Here is an 18,971-nt window from a genome sequence, read left to right as displayed (position 1 = left end):
GACAAATGATACCAAAGAATAGTGATGGTGTATTTATAAATAGCAAAGAAGGCACAATTCAAATAGCAGAAGACTACTAGAAAGTATTATATAAGCAGCAAGGGAATGATACCAGCTGTGGGGAAGAGAGATTAAAAATTAGCAACACATACAACATCCAATATCCTTTCTGATGAGGTAGAACATGCATTGAAGAAAATGAAGAATCAAAAAGCCCCAGGTGAAGATTAACTTACTGTAGAGTTGTTAAAATTAGGAGGAAGAGACATGACACAGAAATTGGCAAGATTCTCCACAAAATACATTAGGAAAGGCATGGTGCCTAAGGAGTGGAATAATGCAATCATAATTTTGCTGCATAAGAAAGGAGATAAATCAAAAATTGAAAATTATAGACCAATTAGCTTGTTGACCCACATCTACAAGCTTTTCACAAGGATCATTACTAACAGATTAGAAAGAATACTTGATGAGAATCAACCGAAAGAGCAAACTGGCTTTAGGACAGGATTCTCAACTATGGATCCCCTTCATGTAGTATCACAGCTAATGGAGAAAGAAAATTAATATAAAACACCATTATGCCTGGTTATTTTTTATTTATTTATTTTACTTTAATTTTTTTGGCTGATGCTGCATAAGCTTGCTTTCTTGCATCAAATGCCTCTACTAATACTAATGCTAATTTGTGGATTATGAAAAAGGCATTTGACTCCATACAACATAAGGCAATGTTTTAGGCACTGGAAAGACAAGGCATAGACATCCCATACATAATGATTTTGAAGAAAATACACAAGAATGCTTCCTCCTTTATTAGACTAGACAAGACAGTAGCAAATTTAAAATTGACAAGGAGACACACAGTACCTCTAAAATTGTTTACTGCTGCCCTTGAAGAAGCTTTCAGAAGATTGGACTGGTCGCAGAAAGGAGTCAATGTGAATGGAGAGTACCTAAACCATTTACGATTTGCAGATGACACTGTGATCATAAGCCATGAACAACCTGAAGAATTAGAGGAAAATCTTAATCAGTTATGCAAAGTTATTAAGGGATTTGTACTAAAGATGAATATGGTTAACACAAAAGTAAGGATGAACAAGTGTGCCACAGAAAGGGATATAATCATTGAAGGAGCAGAAATTGAAAAGGTGGATTCGTATACTTATCTTGGACAAGTCATTAACTGTAATAATGATAAATGGCTGGAAGTCAAGAGAAGAATAAATTTCGGATGGATAGTATTCAGGAAATATAGTCACATACTGAGGCAAATATCCCAATTTGTCTAAAATAATGAACCAATGTATACTCCCCTCCATGTCTTATGGAAGTGAAACTTCGGCACTCACCAAAAGAAAAAAAGAGAAGCTGAAAACTACACGGCAAAAAATGGATTGAATTATATTAGGAATCAGACTGTTGAATAAGAAGAGAAACATGTGGATTAGGAAGCAAACTCAAGTAAAGGACATTCTTATCGAAGCTAAAGAACTAAAATGGACTTGGGCAGGATACATAGCTCGAAGACATGATGACAGATGGACTAAGAAAATAACAGAATGGTACCCAAGAGGAGTGAAAAGAAAACCTGGAAGACAATAACAGAGATGGACAGATGAAATTCAAGAGTTCATGGGCAGTACATGGATGGCCATTGCACAAAACAGAAGGAACTGGAAAGTTGCTGGAGAGGCCTGCAGTGGATTGAAAATGGCTGATAATGATGATGAAGTACACGGTTCAAACATGCAGCTGATGCACATGCAAAAACATTCATTTCATTTGTATATCTTAATTTAATAGAAATTTAGAATAAAAACTTCCACATAAGTTTTAGTAATTTCCCTGAATTCTCTGGTTTATATAGTTTAGACTAATTCCTGATGATTTAGTCTAAACAATATATTCAGATTGCTTCTATTCTTTAATAGAAGCATCTGAAGATATATTTAATTCACATTTAAAAAGATATACTATATTGCCCTAAAATAACAATTAATAGTTAAGAATTTCTATTCCAGACATCACATACCACATGTGTGGAGTCAAATATCTAGTAGGACTTTGCAGGTACCTTACAAATAAGTACAAACTGGTTTAAACTACATAAACCAAAGAATTCAGACAAATCACTAAAAATTATATGGGGAAGCTTTATTCAGAGTCTCCACTGTACAGCCAACAAAAAAAGACTATTTCAATATATATAATTTTATTTAACAATCATTACACTGGAGAATGGACAAAGGTTACCACTTGCAACCACAGTAAAATGTTGAGTTTCATGATATGATAGAGGTCCTTTTGTTACCTTGGAAGTAGTGTCTGCCTCCAAGATAACAAAAGGACCTGTATCATACCATGAAAGCAGTTACATACTAGGAATGACAATTCATTTATGGGAGTCTCCCCCTCTCTTGATGGATATAAAATCTGACTTAGACAAACGTCATCTGAGATGGTACTGCACATCCAAAGATATTTACAGCTTATTCCAAAGTTAAAAATTAAGATGAAAGGGAAACAATTTCATACCAACCAAAAGAATGTGAGCAAACAACCTCAAGGAGATGACTTTGAGGGAGTCTCAAGAATACTTTCAATGATTAAAAGAAAGTTCTAACAAGTATATTATGAAAATCATCAAAAATCACCATGGGATTATGGTGATTTTCATGATGAATTATTTTTTAGAATTTGTCTTATTACTCTTCAGACATACTGTGCAAATGCTACTACTTAAAAATATTAGTCTAATAGCATTCATACATCATTAGCAAGGATGGCAGCACAATACCACATGGTAAAATTTAACTAACAGATATTTCCATGAGTGTTGTTCTTCTGAATTAGAATTTGCAATTTCATCTCTTTATTCCAAACCAGTCTTAAACAAGTGCATCAAGTAGTCAGTATCCCTTCTCAATTCAAATCTGAGCACGCTGAACTAATTATCTGAAATGGGGACAATGTGGTTAATCACACAAAATGATAAAGTGAAGAAAGATACTATTATATCACATGCAAATGTTAAGTAAGTTTACTGAATCAGTTACAAGAAAGCTAAGTAACCACCACAACAGAATAGAATGCTTAATGTCAATATGATGTTTCTAATCTTAACTGAGTAATATCATTGGTTGCTGAGCTGCAAAAGCTAAATTACAGAAGTAAAATAATTACAAAGCTAAATTAGACTGAATATTTAATCTAGTTGCAAAACTGCGCATTATAACTGCAACAAAGTTAAAATTAATGTTAACATGGTCAGAATAACAGAATGAATCTTGTCTGAAAGAATGTTCAGACACTGCCTCCAAGATAACAAAAGGACCTGTATCATACCATGAAAGCGATTCACACACAAAACCACTGTTACAAGTGGCTTAACAAGGGCCAGATTCACCTTTTGCAGCTTCATCTGCATCCAAGTGAACCCACCAGTGTTAAGAATGTGAATCTGTTTGGTTAAATTACATTTCCAGTGTCTCACCAACGATTCTACTGTTTTTGGCACCAATGGTAACAAATTTATTTATTCTATTACACACGAGAAATTTGCAGATTACCATACAGTTGCAATAATCCTATTGATCTGAGCTTCCTATGTGCTCTGCTGTTTTGGAAGAAATGGGTTCCTGCCATCTGATGTTTGTCTTCAATACTGCCTTCCAACCATTGTGTATATGGCAAACCAGACATTTGCATTCATAATCATAAAGCATCTTCTTCCAACCAGACTTTTTTACTTCCTATTGCTAGTTTTTTGTCCTAGAGTACTTAAGACACTGTCCACCTCAACACATGGGTGAATTTTGTTACTACTTATAATGATGCTCCTACTGCACAAGTCCCTATGATTATGCCTCTCATGAGATTGTTGATTTTACCTGCCATTTCCATAATACACCTTTAATGACTCCATCCAGGCACTGCAGCTTTTCCTATAGATCTGCTGTACCATGTGATGCTGTACATCATGGACTATTTCACTTGCTTATAATGGAAGGTGTGCAAATATTTAAATGCTGCATTTTCTACTAAATTTGTAGGGCAGTGCACAACTTTCTTGTTCACAGGTCTATTGTACTGCCATTTACAATATTTCTAATTTCTTGTTAAGCAGAATATTCAAGTGCTACAACCAAACAGCCCTTCTCAAGACTAAGTTCTTACTTTAACATTACCCTCTAAATGAGGCAAGACTAAGATTGGATTTACTGCAAGATGAAAACATTTCTAAATATAAATGCTCAAGTAACTTCTGTTACAGTGAAATCATTAATTAAAAAAAAAAAGAAAAAGAAAAAAAAAAGAAAAAGAAAAGAAAAAGAAAAAAACACTAATGTTTCTTTGAACAACCTTAATAAAAAATTTAAACAAAAAGCACTAAACATTACTTACTGTAACAATGATGAAGATAGTCAAGTTGATGTAGATATTGGTGTAAGGAGTAGTCCAGTGATCAACAATGATTGCTTCATCCACTTCTAAAACAGTACTAGTCCATGTTGTGTTACTGAAGAGTTCATTAACTGATTCATGGGTTGTTAACTGAAGTGAAAAAATTTTATTAATCACATTTCAGTCAAATACTTAACAACATGCTATTCTATATAACACTGTATATACTAATATCTCCCAAACTTTAAGTAATACAGAATTTTAAATTATTTATTTTGTCCTTTAACCATTAATCTAAAGCTTTAATCATGTACACCCACAGTGAGCACACTAAATCAGGGAAAGATTAGTAAAACAAGAGATTTAGTCATATATATCAAGCTGGGCTCTGGGAAGTGAAAGTAGTTTCAATACATATTTCATTCCAAATAAAATAAAATAAATAAACAGGATAATAATCACTTAAATTCATAGTTGATTATTAGCTATAATCATCTATACAGATATGAATAATCATATTATAATTAAACATTACAATATCAATATGATTATTACAGAACATACATTCAAACCAGCTTTGGCTTGAAATAATCCTTTCAAGTAAATTTTAGCTGTGCAACTCAAACCAGACATCAAAAGAAAGAAAAAGGAGGGAAGAATAAAGGTTAATAGAAGTGATTGATTTTAATTTCAGCTCAATCATTTAGTAACTGCATGTTTCATCTTTTGTTTCCGGCTCCCCTACTCAGTGCCTTTATTCATTTCATACACACTCTTCAATGTGGTTAAATCCTTTTCCCCCTTTACTTCATTTAATTTTTGTAACTCTCTGTCATTAAGTTGGTGTTTGATTAATTATTTTATAATAAATTCTTTTTTATTTAATTCCCTTCTTTTTATTACAGTTTGTTATAGCTTATTTGCATAAATTTCAGGTTGGTTAATTTGGTATTAATCAAACAACCAAATTTATATTTTCAAACTTCATTTCCTTGTGCCTGGTCCAAGGAAAGCAAACATTCTGGCTATTGAGGGCTTTGATTTTATTTAAGTTTGTGCTATTTCTTTAGTTTGATCTTTCACTTGTATAGGTGCATCAGTGAAAGCTTGGTTACCAGCATTTCATTACAGAAATATAAGCTTTAGGGACACATAGGGATAGAGTGAATGTTAGAAAAAACAACAGAGATAGAAGAATTAGAACAAAGGCATGATCATTTCCAAAGCTGAAAGAATTAACTCTAGATCTGTCAATAAGACTGAAATTTTTTGGGTGCTAGGTGTGTGGTCCATACTATTATATGGAGTTGAAATTTGGACTCTGAAAACATCCAGCATAAAACAAAATAGAGGCCTTCAAAATGTGGATCTACAGATGCATACAAAAAAATCTTGATTATACAGAATCACCAACATTGAATTCTTAAAAAGGGAAGGAAGAAAATGCAAATTGTTGGGTCTAGTGAAGAGAAGGAAAATTGCCTACCTGGGACACATCCTTATAAATGAGAAAACTGCTCAAAGTAATAATAGAGAGAAAGAGAAGAGTGGGAAGGAGGAAACTTTCATGGCTGAAAAACATCTGCAACTGAACCGGCAGATCAGCTGAGGACTTTCTTCATCTCAACCAAGACAGAGAGAGGTACAGCATGGTGATCGCCAACCTCCAATAAGGAGACAGCGCCAAAAGGACAGATGATCCCTCATTAGCATTAGTAGAGGCACATGATGCAAGAAAGCAAGTTTATACAGCATCTGCCAAAAAAAAAAAAAAAAAAACCTTTTCACTGATCCATTCATTCCAAATGTTTGTGTAGTTCTGCCGTGAATTTATTTAAGCTATCAACTTCCACAACAATAGATGGAAGTTTGTTCCAGCAATCGACTACCCGCTGGCTAAAGGCAAACTTCCACACATCTATTCCACAACAGTCTTTCCTCAGTTTGAATCTATGCCCCCCTCAGGTTTGTAATCTGAGCAAGAGAAAGAATCTCATCAGCATTCAGCCTGCAAATCCATTCAAGGCCTTATACACTTCAATCAGATCGCCTCACAGGTGCCTAGTCTCCAAAAGCTGCAATTTGTAGAACTCAAGCCTTTCTTCATAAGAGCAGCCGTTTGTTCCCTTCACCAGTCTTGTTGCCCTTCTTTGTACTCATTCCAGCAACTCTACATTCTTCCTAAAATGAGGCTTCCACACCTGTATGCAGTACTCAAGGTGTGGACTGACCATTGCCTTATACAAGGGGATAATCACCCCCATATCTCTGCTCCCAAAATTCCTGTATATCATTGATGAGACCACATGACCTACTCTGGCAGCCTGTCTGCACTACTCAGAAAACTTCATATCTGACTGCACAATTACCCCAGGTCTCTTTCATTCTCCACTACCCTGAGTGTAACAATGACATAGTTGTACATTTCTCTAAGGTTACTGCTACACATATGCAGCACTTTGCATTTGTCAATGTTAAACTTCAGTTGCCACTTCTCAGCTCATCTACACAACTTCTCCAGATCCTGTTGCAGAAGATACTGTCATTAACAACCCTGCCAACCTTTGTATCATCTGCAAACTTTGAAATTAAACTTGATATACCTTCATCAATATCACTGATAAATATACAAAACAACAATGGGCCCAACACCGAACCGAGGGACGCCACTGATAACATTAGTGCACGTAGAGGCATTGATTACCACTCTGTCCGAACTATCCTTTTATCCATTGTATCAACTTGCCCTTAATGCCATACTGCTCCAATTTGTACAGTAGTCTTCCATGTGCAACAGTTTCAAAAGCTTTTCTGAAATACAAGTATATGATATCAAAATTATTTTTTGCATCCAGTTCCTTAGTGACCACATCAGAGTATCCAATCAAATTGGTCAGACAATACTTCCTCTTGACAAACGCATGCTGTATCTGAATTATTACTGCAGTCTTGTCTAGATGATCCTGCAATGCTTCTTTAATCAGTGACTCCATTATTTTCCCTGAAACAGAAGTCAAACCCTGGGGTTTGATCCCTGAGGGGAATCAACGGGTGACTCATGTCACCCTTTGTCCCCCTTTGTGAATTGGAGATACATTTGCACATCTCCAATCAGTGGGAACTTCCCGAGTCCAAGGATGCTCTCATAATTATGGCTAAGGGTTTGCTTACTTACTTTGCCACCTCCTTTAATATAACTGGATAGATCCCATATACCTCAGGTGCCTTTCTTATGTTTAACTTCAACAATTTCCCCTCCACTTTGTTCTCAGTTATTACAAAATCGTTAAACTCACTGAGAGAGTTTGATAAATATCTGGCCATCTCCTCCTTAAATAACTCCTCATGTGTTGTTGTTCTTAGCACATAAGCTGCTAAGGCTATAATGTGCCTATTCACTTATTATATTAAAACATGAGTTTTCCTTAAATCAAAAGAAAAGCTGAAATAAGAAATAATTGAAAAGCCCAGTTTGCCTGGGAAAGTCAAAAAATTCAGAAATATTTGCCTTATCACCAATGAGATTTTCAAGAGTTATAGGTTTATGAAGTTTAACCAGTGAGATCAAGGATGAAGTTCTGGCTTGTTTATAATAGGGGCAGTCAATAAGAATATGTTTTACAGTGAAATTATTAGAACAATGTGTACATTGTAGTGGATCATCTCCTGTGAGTAAATGAAGGTGGGTCAGATGGGTATGTCCTATCCTTGCCCTTGAAAGGACTACTTCTTCTTGTCTCGATGTACGGATACTGGAGCGCCAAATTTTCGGATCATGTTTAAACTGAAAGAGTTTATTATTAGTCTGAGAGTGCCACAGTGCTGTCCATTGTGATAGGCAAGCAGCATGAATGGTTAGTGCATAATCTGATGCTGGAACAGGGATATTTGTTAAATCAAAGGTAGTTGGATTTTTTGCAGCTTCATCGGCCAGTTCATTGCCTAAAATACCGGAATGGGCTGGAATCCAGCAAAAAGTGACCAGTTGGTTTCGTTCTTTAATTTGCAGTAATAAGCTTCTGATTTCATTTAGAACAGGGTGAACTTTATCTGAAGAATTACATAATGACATGATTAAGCTGAGTGAATCAGTGTAAATAACTGATTTTAAGGAACTGTCAGAGCAGAGATTTTCTAAAGCTAGTTTAATTGCATACTATTCAGCAGAAAATATACTAAAATCTGATGGAAGGAAAACTGATACAGTTGTATTCGGAAGCACTGCAGCTGCTCCAACACTTGAATTAGATTTAGAGCCATCTGTATAAATTGGGGAGAAATCAGTATATCTTTGAGTGTGAACTGCATGAATTTGGTTGACATTTGATGCTTGCAAAGTATTCTTTCTCCATTGACACAGGTAAGTGTCACAGGTTGGAAGAGGAGGAGGAGTCCATGGTGGCTGAGTACAAGTGGCTACTTGTTGTACAGAATGGACAGAAATATTCCAAACTTGCACCAATTCAAGAAGGCGAAGACCAGCTGGCTTTACTATACTAGGTTTGTTTCTGTATAGGATTTCTAACGGTGGGTTGAAAAGGTATGACTGAACGGGATGAGAGGCACAACTTTGTATCTTGACAGCATATTTGAGTAACAGTGTTTTCCTGCATAAAGTTAGTGGGAGCTCGTGAGCATCAATGTAGAGACTATGTGATGGCAACGTTCTGAATGCACCAATTGCAATTCTCAAAGCACTGTGCTGAATTGGATCAAGCCAGCGTAATGCACTCTTTCTGGCAGAATCATAGATTGGAGCACCATAATCGAGATGGGATCTTATTAATGCCCTGTATAAACGAAGAAGCGAGGTACGATCTGCACCCCACGTTTGGGCAGATAAAGCTCTGAGTATGTTTAACTTTTTTAGACATGAAGTCCGTACATTTTTAATATGATCTAGGAAATTTAACTTGTTGTCAAGAATTAATCCAAGAAATCTGATGTTACTGGTAACCGGGACAAAGATGTTAGAAATTTGAAGTTCAGGATCTGGATGAAGTTTGCGTTGTCTACAGAAGTGGATGGCAACTGTTTTCTGCTGCGAGAGCAGATAGCCGTTCAGGCTCGCCCATTGTTGAATTTTATTAAGTGATATCTGAAGCTGTCTTTCAATAGACCTCATGTTTTGAGAATGACAGGAGATGGAAAGTTCATCTGCATAAAGGTAAGTCTCAACTGTATTTGGAAGCTGCTTAGTGATAGAATCTATTCTCAGAGCAAAAAGAGTGGCACTCAGTACTGATCCCTGTGGAACACCTCCTTCCTGGATGAAAGTTGTGGAAAGGGAATGTTGGTATCGAACTTGAAATGATCTAGTATGTAAGAAGTTCTGAACAAATATAGGAAGGTTGCCTCGTAGTCCAAGAAGGTAAAGATCACGAAGTATACCATACCGCCAGGTGGTATCAAAAGCCTTCTCTATGTCTATTGAAACCATTACTCGTGTTTCATGTTTGACATGTTTGTTCATGTTTAACAAAAGCATTACGGATGGCAAATTCAGCCTTGACCATAAGATCTAAGCATGACCTGTTTTGACGAAAGCCATATTGACTATGGCACATTAGCTGTTCCAACTCTATGATCCAGACGAGTCTTCTGTGGATAATTTTCTCAAGAATTTTGCTGAGGCAGCTTGAGAGAGATATGGGTCTATAGCTATTGGGGTTGGATGGATCTTTTCCAGGTTTCAGGAATGCCAAAACTGTAGAGTGTTGCCAAGAAGCTGGAAAAACATTTTCTAAAAATATGCGATTGTAAAAGACAAGGAGGCAGCGCAAAGCTTTATCATCAAGATGTTGTAGCATGACATAATAAATCCCATCTGGCCCGGCAGCACCATTGCGGGCGGTTTTAATGACATGTAAAAGTTCAGAATATTGCAGAGGTTTGTTATATGGGAGAAGACGGGCAGTTTGAAAATGAATAGCATGCTGTTCTTCAGTGTTTTTAATTCTTTGGAATGAGGTAGGATAGGCTGTTGCTGCTGAGATTTCGGCAAAAGTATTGCCCAAAGCATTAGCTATATCTACTGGATTAGAGATATCTTTCCCATTCCAAGAGAGGATTGGAGAAGGTATGGTAGGAAACTTACCAGACAGCTGTCTAATTTTTTTCCATATTATGTTGGAATCAGTATTTCTGTGAAAACTGGAGGTAAAACGGGTCCAGGATTCTTTCTTTGCTTGCTTTTGTATGAAGCGTGCTTTTGCCCTTAATTTCTTATAGTTAATGAGATTGACTGTGCTCGGACATTACCGAAACAAATTCCAGGCTTTATTTTTTGCTCTCTTTGCTGTGGTGCATTTGTCATTCCATCAGTAATTATGATGCTTTCGGCCCGGGGGATTTGATAGTGGTATTGTGTTTTTAGCCACATTTAGAAGATGCGACGTGATGTAATCTGTCGCACCATCAATATGTTGGAGGCGGATTTTTTCCTCATCAAAGTCGATTGATGATTGAAATTTTGCCCAGTCTGGTCGGACAAATTTCCACTTTCTGCAGGGTTGAATTGAAGGAGTCTTTGCTATCAGAAAGTTGCATACTATTAGGAAGTGGTCACTGCCCATGGGATCATTTATTACATACCACTATGTTTGGGACTAGTACTGGTGAACAAATCGAGAGATCTATTGCTGAAATGTGTCCTGCTGGGAGCTGTACGTGTGTCGGTGCACCAGTATTGAGTATACTGAAATTTAGTGCCTCTAAAAAGCTTTCAATTAGTCGGCCACGTCTATCCAATTTGGGAGAGCCCCCATAATGGATGGTGCCCGTTAAAGTCCCCTAAATATACAGAGAGATGGAGGTATCTGTATAAAGAGGTCTTCAAGATCTTTTAAAGAGTAAGTACGGTTTGGTGGTAGGTAGATTGAGATAAGTGTTATTGCACTATGGAGAGTTATGTGAACAGCAACAGCTTCTATTTCAGTTTGGAGTGGGATATGTCTAGTTGGGATCTTCGAGTTTACTAGGATTGCTACACCACCATGGGCAGCATTAGCGGTATTTCGATCTCTTCGATAAAGGCAATAGTTCTTTATCGAAGGAGAAATTTGTGAGGTCAGATAAGTTTCCTGTAGACAGAAGGCAACTGGAGAATATCGGTTTATTAGGTATTGAATATCGTCAGTGTTGCAACAAAAACCTCTGCAATTCCATTGTAAGATACTGTGGTTCATTTAGGTTTAGTTGAAGATGATTCATCAGACTGTTTTTTGTTTGAGCACTTTTTCCGGTTTTTTTTTTGGGAAACTGGGGCGCCCAGTATCCATAGTGTCATTTGCATGAAGTTCTAATATGGGTTCCTCAAGATCTGAGTGTAGATCTACTTCCATACTATTGGTGGATGATTCAGGTTTCTTGTTGTCTTTGGTAGTTTTTAATTTTTCTTTATCATGTGAGACTGTCCGAGTATCAGTTGGGATGCTGATTGGAATGTTGGTCGACTCACTGGTTTTAGTGAGTCGACCAACTCGCTGCTGTTGAAATAAAACTTCGAGTGTGAGATGCATATGAACGACTGGGCATGGTCAACATAACCTGTCTGCGTGCCTCAGGGTATGTGACTTTGTGTTCAATTTTATATTTTTGAATTTTCTTCCCTGTTTTCCACATTTCACAGGATTTTGAAAATGCTGGGTGACTTTCTTTGCAGTTGCGGCAAATGGGACTTGATGCTGAACAGTCTGCTTGTGTATGTTCCTTGGAACCACAAATACGACAAATAGCTTCTCCTCTGCATGCTTGTTGGGAATGTCCATATTTTTGGCATTTAAAACAAGAAATGGGATTAGGAATATAAGCCCGAATTCGGCAGTTTAAATAGCCAGCTTTTACTGAGGATGGCAAATCTGGGGTACTGAAGGTTAAAATGATTGACCTAGTTGGGACGAGATTTCCATCTTTTTTAGTCATTATGCGTTTGGCGTTGGTTACTTTTTGATTACTCAGTTCTTGAACTAATTCCTCTTCTGATATTGTAAGTAGGTCCCATTCGGTTATAACGCCTTTTGAGGAATTTAAGGTGTTGTGTGGAGTAATAGAGACTGGCAGGCCACCGAATGTCGTTGTTTTGAGCAGCCACTCGGAATGTTTGGAGTTGGCTGTTTCAATTAATAGGTCTCCGGATTGCAGTCGTTTAACCATTTTTGGTGTTCCAGCAATCGATTCCAGAAATCTTTGGATGACGAATGGTGATAATTTGCCAACAAGTTGGTTGGAGAGAGAGTGTATCACCAGAAAGTTTAGCATTTTATTGCACTGCACTTCTCTTCGGAGCCTTTTTGGTTGGTTCAGGTCTTCATCATTTGGTTTATCTAGCCTTGAGTTTGAAGACTCTAGAGGTGGATAGTCATTTTTATCCATTGTTGCTCCTTTTAGCCCTGGGGGATAACTTTTCCCGCAGATTACCAGCCCCGCCACAGGGAGGCAGGAGCAGTGCCGCTCGGAGGCCAAGCGGTTGAGGTGTTAGTTGATTAATAGAACAAGAAATATAGGAAAAAGAAAGGTGTGTTTCCTTTCTGTGTTCTAACTTGGGGTTTTCAAGTATAAAACTAGTTTTAAAGAAAGGCTTTTGATAGAAACGTAGGAACTTAAAAGGAAATAACTTCAATCACTTTACAAGAGCACTCTATATATCACAAGAATATCGCTTGGCCTCCTCATGTGTAAATGTAGATGCAAAATACTCATTTAGTTTGCATCTATTTAGTGCATCCAGTTGATATAGATGAACAGTGCACTGTTGAGCCAATTTGGTGTGACATAAGCACTGCGAAAGCAAAAATAAGAGTGGGAGTGTGTTATAGGCCTAATGACTCAAATGAGTACAATGAACAATTGTACAGAGAAATAGAGTAGGCTAGCAAATCAGAATGTCTTATAATGGGGGATTTTAACTTCCCAGATATTGACTGAAACTTGTGGGTTGGTCACTCGCACACTAGTAAGATTTTGTGGATTTATCGGATGATTGTTTTCTGCAGCAACATGTTCGAGAGGCAACCAAAGAGGGTAATACTCTTGATCTGGTTATCAGCAGTGATCATTCGTGTATTAAGAATTTGCAGATAAAGGAACCACTAGGTGGCAGTGATCACAGTTTACTGATGTAGGATTTACTTAAAGATATAATTACCATCAGGGGTAAAGGAAAGGGTTTTTGCTTCCGTAAGGGTGAGTACAGTGGTCTCAGACAGTTTTTAAATTCTGTACAGTGGGATCAACTGACGATGTTACCAACAGTAAATTCTAAGTGGGAAGCATTCAAGGAATTAATCGTGGATGCTACTAAAAGTTTCATACCTATTAAGAAATATTGTTCAAGGTTTAGGCCTAAATGGTTATCAAATGAACTAATGAGACCTGTAACAGAGAAGAAAAATGCATGGGATGCATATAAATTATCAAGCGACTCAAAAGCCTATGGCAGATATAACCTAGTCTGTAATCAGGTCACAAAGGAGGTTAGGCAGGCGAAGGCAGATTACGAGAAATCTTTGGCAAAAGATGTTTAGTAAAGCAGCATGGATTTCTTTACTTATATGAACTCTAAAAGGAAGGGGATGAATCTGATTGGTCCACTTGATATCGATGGTTCGACTGTTGATGATCCTGCTCAGAGAGCAAACAAACTGAATGAGTATTTTGCATCTACATTCACACAGGAGGAGTTATTAAGGTTTGAAAATGGCAAAAGGTTATCAAATTGTAGCAGGGTGTTTAATGATTTTGTAATATCTGAGAGCAAAGTGGAGGAGAAATTGTTGAAGTTAAACATAAGAAAGGCACTTGGGGTGGATGAGACTATCCAGTTATATTAAAGGAGGCAGCAAAGGAACTAAGCAAACCCTTAGCCATAATTATGAGAGCATCCTTGGACTCAGGGGAGGTCCCCATGGACTGGAGATGTGCAAATGTATCCCCAATTCACTAAGGAGGATCGAAGGGTGACACGAGTAATTACAGACCAGTTAGTTTAATTTCTGTTCCGGGTAAAATAATGGAGTCACTGGTTAAAGATGCATTGCAGGATCATCTAGACAAGACTGCAGCAATAATTCAGACACAGCATGGGTTTGTTAAGGGAAAGTCTTGTCTGACAAATTTGATAGGATATTATGATGTAGTTACAAAGGAACTGGATGCAAAAAATAATTTTGATATCATATATTTGGATTTCAGGAAAGCTTTTGACACCGTTGCACATGGAAGACTATTGCAAAATAAATTTACAATAGTCTTCCAATATAGGTTAAATTCATTTAACCTATATTGGAAGGTTAAATGGTCCAGTTCCTCCTTAAATTTATTTAATCTATATTTACAATATAGGTTAAATAAATTTAAGGAGGAATTGGACAGGCATTTGGAGGGAATGGTATTAAGGGTAAGTTGCTACAATGGATAAAAGGATGGTTGAGTGGGAGAAGACAGAGGGTGGTAATTAATGGATGCTGCTCTTCGAGGATTAATGTTATTAGTGGAGTCCCACAGGGTTCGGTGTTGGGTCCACTGTTGTTTTGTATATTTATCAATGATATTGACGAAGGTATATCAGGCTTAGTGTCGAAGTTTGCAGATGATACAAAGGTTGGCAGGGTTGTTAATGACAGTAATGGCAGTGTGCTACTGCAACAGGATCTAGATAATTTGGGCAGATGGGCTAAGAAGTGGCAACTGAAGTTTAACCTTGACAAATGCAAAGTACTGCATATGGGTAGAAGTAACCCCAAAGAAACGTACCAACTGTGTGGTACTACACTTAAGGTGGTAGACAATGAAAAAGACCTGAGAGTAATTGTGCAGTCAGATATGAAGTTTTCTGAGCAATGCAGACAGGCTGCCAGGGCAGGTCATGGGTTGTTTTCAATGATATACAGGAATTTTGTTAGCAGGGAAAAGGATGTGATTGTTCCTCTGTATAAGGCAATGGTCAGGCCACACCTTGAGTACTGCGGCAGGTCTGGAGGCCTCATTTTAGGAAGGATGTAGATTTGCTTGAGCGTGTACAGAGAAGGGCAACAAGACTGGTGAGGGGAATGAAGGGATCCTCTTACCAAGAGAGGCTTAAGTTCTGCAAATTGCAGTGGCTGGAGACTAGGAACCTGCGCGTTGATCTGATTGAGGTGTATAAGGCCTTGAATGGGTTGAGCACGCTGAATTCTGTTGGCACCCTTCCACTTGTTCAGATTACAAACCTAAGGGGGCATAAATTCAAATTAAGAAAAGACAGATGTAGAATAGATGTGAGGAAATTTGCCTTTAGCCAGCGGGTGGTTAATTGCTGGAACAAACTTCCATCTGTCGTTGTGGAAGTTGATAGGTTAAATAAATTTAAGGAGGAACTGGACAGGCATTTGGAGGGAATGGTGCGATTTTTTTTTTTTTTTTTGGCTGATGCTGCATAAGCTCATACACTTGCTTTCTTGCATCACATGCCACTACTACTATCTGAGAATGATGATCTACAGTCAAACCATTGATATCAAGTGGACCAATCTGATTCATCCCCTTCCTTTTAGAGTTTAAATAAGTAAAGAAGTCTTCGCTGTCTTTCTTTGCATCCTTTGCCAAAGATTTTACATAATATGCCTTTGTCTGCCTGACCTCCTTTACGCCTTGATTACAAACTAGCTTGCATATACCATAGGCTTCCGTGTTGCCTGACAATTTATGTGAATCCTATGCATTTTTCTTCTCTGCCACAAGTCTCATTAGTTAATCTCACATCCATTTGGGCCTAAACATAGAGCAGTATTTCTTAGTTGAAACAAAATCCTGGTACCTTCCAAAATTACTTCCTTGAATGCTTCCCATTTAGAATTTTCTGTTGGTGACATCATCAGTTGGTTCCACTGTATAGAATCTAAAATACCTCTGAGACCACTGTAGTCTCCTTTGCAAAAGCAAAAACCCTTCCCTTTACCCCTGATGATAGTTACATCTTTAAGTAAATCCCACATCAGTACACTGTGATCACTGCCACCTAGTGGTTCCTTTATCAGTAAATTCTTAATGCATGAATAATCACTGCTGATAATCAGATCAAGAGTGTTACTCCTTGTTGCCTCTCTAACATGCTGCTGTAGAAAACAATCATACAATAAATCCACAAAAGCATTGCTAGTGTGCAAGTGACCAACCCACAAGTTCCAGTCCATATCTAGGAAGTTAAAATTCCCCATTATAAGACACCGATTTACGGGCCCACTCTATTTCTCTGTATAATTGTTCACTGTACTCATCAGAGCCATTAGACCTATAACAAACTCCTACCCTCATTTTTGCTTTTCCAGTGCTTATGTCAGGCCAAACTGACTCAACATTGCACTGGCTATCCATGCCAACTGGATACGCTGCCTTAGATTTCATGTCTAACAGCATAACCCCTCCTCACTTCCTATCCTGTCTTTCTTTTCTGTACACATTGTACTCCTCAAACTCCAATTCTGCATTCCTCATATCCTGGGGGAACGAGCGTAGCTTATGGCTCCGGCTAATGGAGAAGTTTTTTTGAATTTTTTCTGTTTTATTAACTTAAATTGGCATATTAATTTATTTTCTAGGGTAGTTTTATATTCCTAGTTATGATACTTAGTTTAATTTTTAACTTCGATAGAGATTTTGTACGTTATTACTTAGTATCAGTAAGGGTATCCAATCCATGTGTTTAACAATTTTGCAGCTCTGGCGAATGCTAGTTTTTAGCTATATTTAGCCGCTTTATTGATTTAATTGTTATATTAAATTATTTTCTATAAGTAGCTTATAGACCTAGTCAAGATCCTTGGTTTATTCAGAATTTAGATAGCGAGATTTTGGAAGTTAATTAATAATTAGTGTTCACAGATTTACCGTTCGTAACTTGCAGCCATTGTTATACGCTACGTTATATCCCATACTAGATAGCGTTAGCTTAGTATAGTATATAATATTATCAATTAATCTTGTTAAAATTCATTGTCAATTAAATTGTACTTTTTTAATTAAATAAATATAACAACTTAGATATTACAAATGTAACATTATTAATTAATACATAACTTGATACGGAAGTTATATCACGAAACTCAGAGATAATACTAGATACTGAAAGAAAAATATATAGATATATAGTGTTATAACTGCATTGGAATATAAGTTTAGGGTTATAATTTTGTACTAAACTTGAAATTTTATTGAAATTGTATCAAAATCATTACTCAGACCAGAGCAGCAAAGCAAAAAGCTCAAGCTAATGGGAGTGCTGTGGTTCAGGGGAGAACTGAGAGGGGGGGGAGTTGCCCTCTGAATCACAGCCTTTTAAAATGCATTGCTTGTTTGATGTTTGTGTTAGCAATCAGGTACAGGACATGATATTGCAAGGGGAATGTCTTTGTGTGCATGCAATGTAAGGAGTGTGAGGAAATCAGGCAACAACTCAGTGTTGTTATGGGCCTATACTAGAGCTTGAAGGACAGGGTGGACACCCTTGAAGGAGCTAAACTGAGGGGTCCATCAGCTCTCAGCTACCCACATCAATACCAGAGCTTGCAGTTGATCATCACACAACACAGTGGCAACCCCAAAGGTAGAATGCACTGGTCCCACAGGAACTAGTAGTTGTCGGTGACCCTATTGTCAGAGAAACAGGGAACATAGTGTGTAAAAAGGATAAGTGAAACAGGACCAGGTATGTCTGCCGGGGGCAAAGGTTGATGACGTTGTAGAGTAAATATCATCTTTTAAGGGCACAAAAGGTGATACTGCAGTACATGTTGGAACTAATGATATTAAGAGTAGGAGACCGGAGGAATTACTTAACAAGTACAGGTCACTGTTGAAAAAAAGCTGTGAATTAGGGTTTAATTTGAAAGTGCCTGCAATTCTGCCCAGACACGATAGGAGGGAATATATGATGAGAGCCTTGTCGATCAATTCAGCCCTGGAAAGGTTGTGCAAGGATCAAGGGTAGAATTTTTTTTCAGCCTGGTCTATGCTTGTTAGCAGGAGAGACTGCTTCTACAGGGATGGAATACACTTAAATAGAAAGGGTGCAAGAATATTTGCTGATGCTATAGAGGCAGTGTTAGGTAGGTAGGAAAACTGCTAGCTTGGGGGTATACAAGGACTAATAGATTAACAGTAGCCACTGGCAGAGGTCCAAGTGATTCTTGCACTGCTTCTATTGGAATGAGCCTGGAAAACAAGATCCTGGAAAATAAGATGCAGGGTATTTCAGAGACTGTTGGGAGTCACTGCAGTACAAGTAAACACATGGGCTGTGTTAGGGTAGCTAAGAATAGGAACAGGTGAATGTATACTTGCGTATACACAAATTCAAGGAGTTTGGTAAATAAATTTGATGAATTTGAGGTGTTGGACAAAACATCAAAGGCAAATATTGTTGGGATATCAGAGATGTGGTGTCACACATATAAGGAATGCAGAACTGGAATTTGGGGAGTACAATGTGTACAGAAAGGATAGACAGGATAGGAAGGGAGGAGGGGATTATGCTATTAGTTAAGAAACACATAAAACACAAGGAAGCAGCCAGTCAACATCGCTGG

At 37.5% G+C, this 18,971-nt stretch overlaps 1 protein-coding gene across 3 annotated transcripts in view; it reads right to left on the bottom strand.

The window, feature by feature from the left end:
* The window catches only part of LOC150085388 (chloride channel protein 2-like), a 271,615-nt gene that overhangs the window by 147,466 nt on the left and 105,178 nt on the right, over nt 1-18,971 (bottom strand). For all 3 annotated transcript variants that reach the window (XM_090374018.1, XM_090374019.1, XM_090374020.1), the window contains one exon: nt 4,411-4,560. In XM_090374018.1, the coding sequence (XP_090230144.1) occupies nt 4,411-4,560 (150 nt within the window). The remainder of the gene's footprint in view (nt 1-4,410; nt 4,561-18,971) is intronic.

Source organism: Mastigoproctus giganteus, chromosome 5 (assembly GCF_048544385.1).
Source record: "Mastigoproctus giganteus isolate SK-2022 chromosome 5, ASM4854438v1, whole genome shotgun sequence".
In the NCBI taxonomy this organism is placed as follows: Eukaryota; Metazoa; Arthropoda; class Arachnida; order Uropygi; family Thelyphonidae; genus Mastigoproctus; species Mastigoproctus giganteus.
Note: the sequence above shows the minus strand (reverse complement) of the source record. Positions and strands in the feature narration are given on the sequence as shown.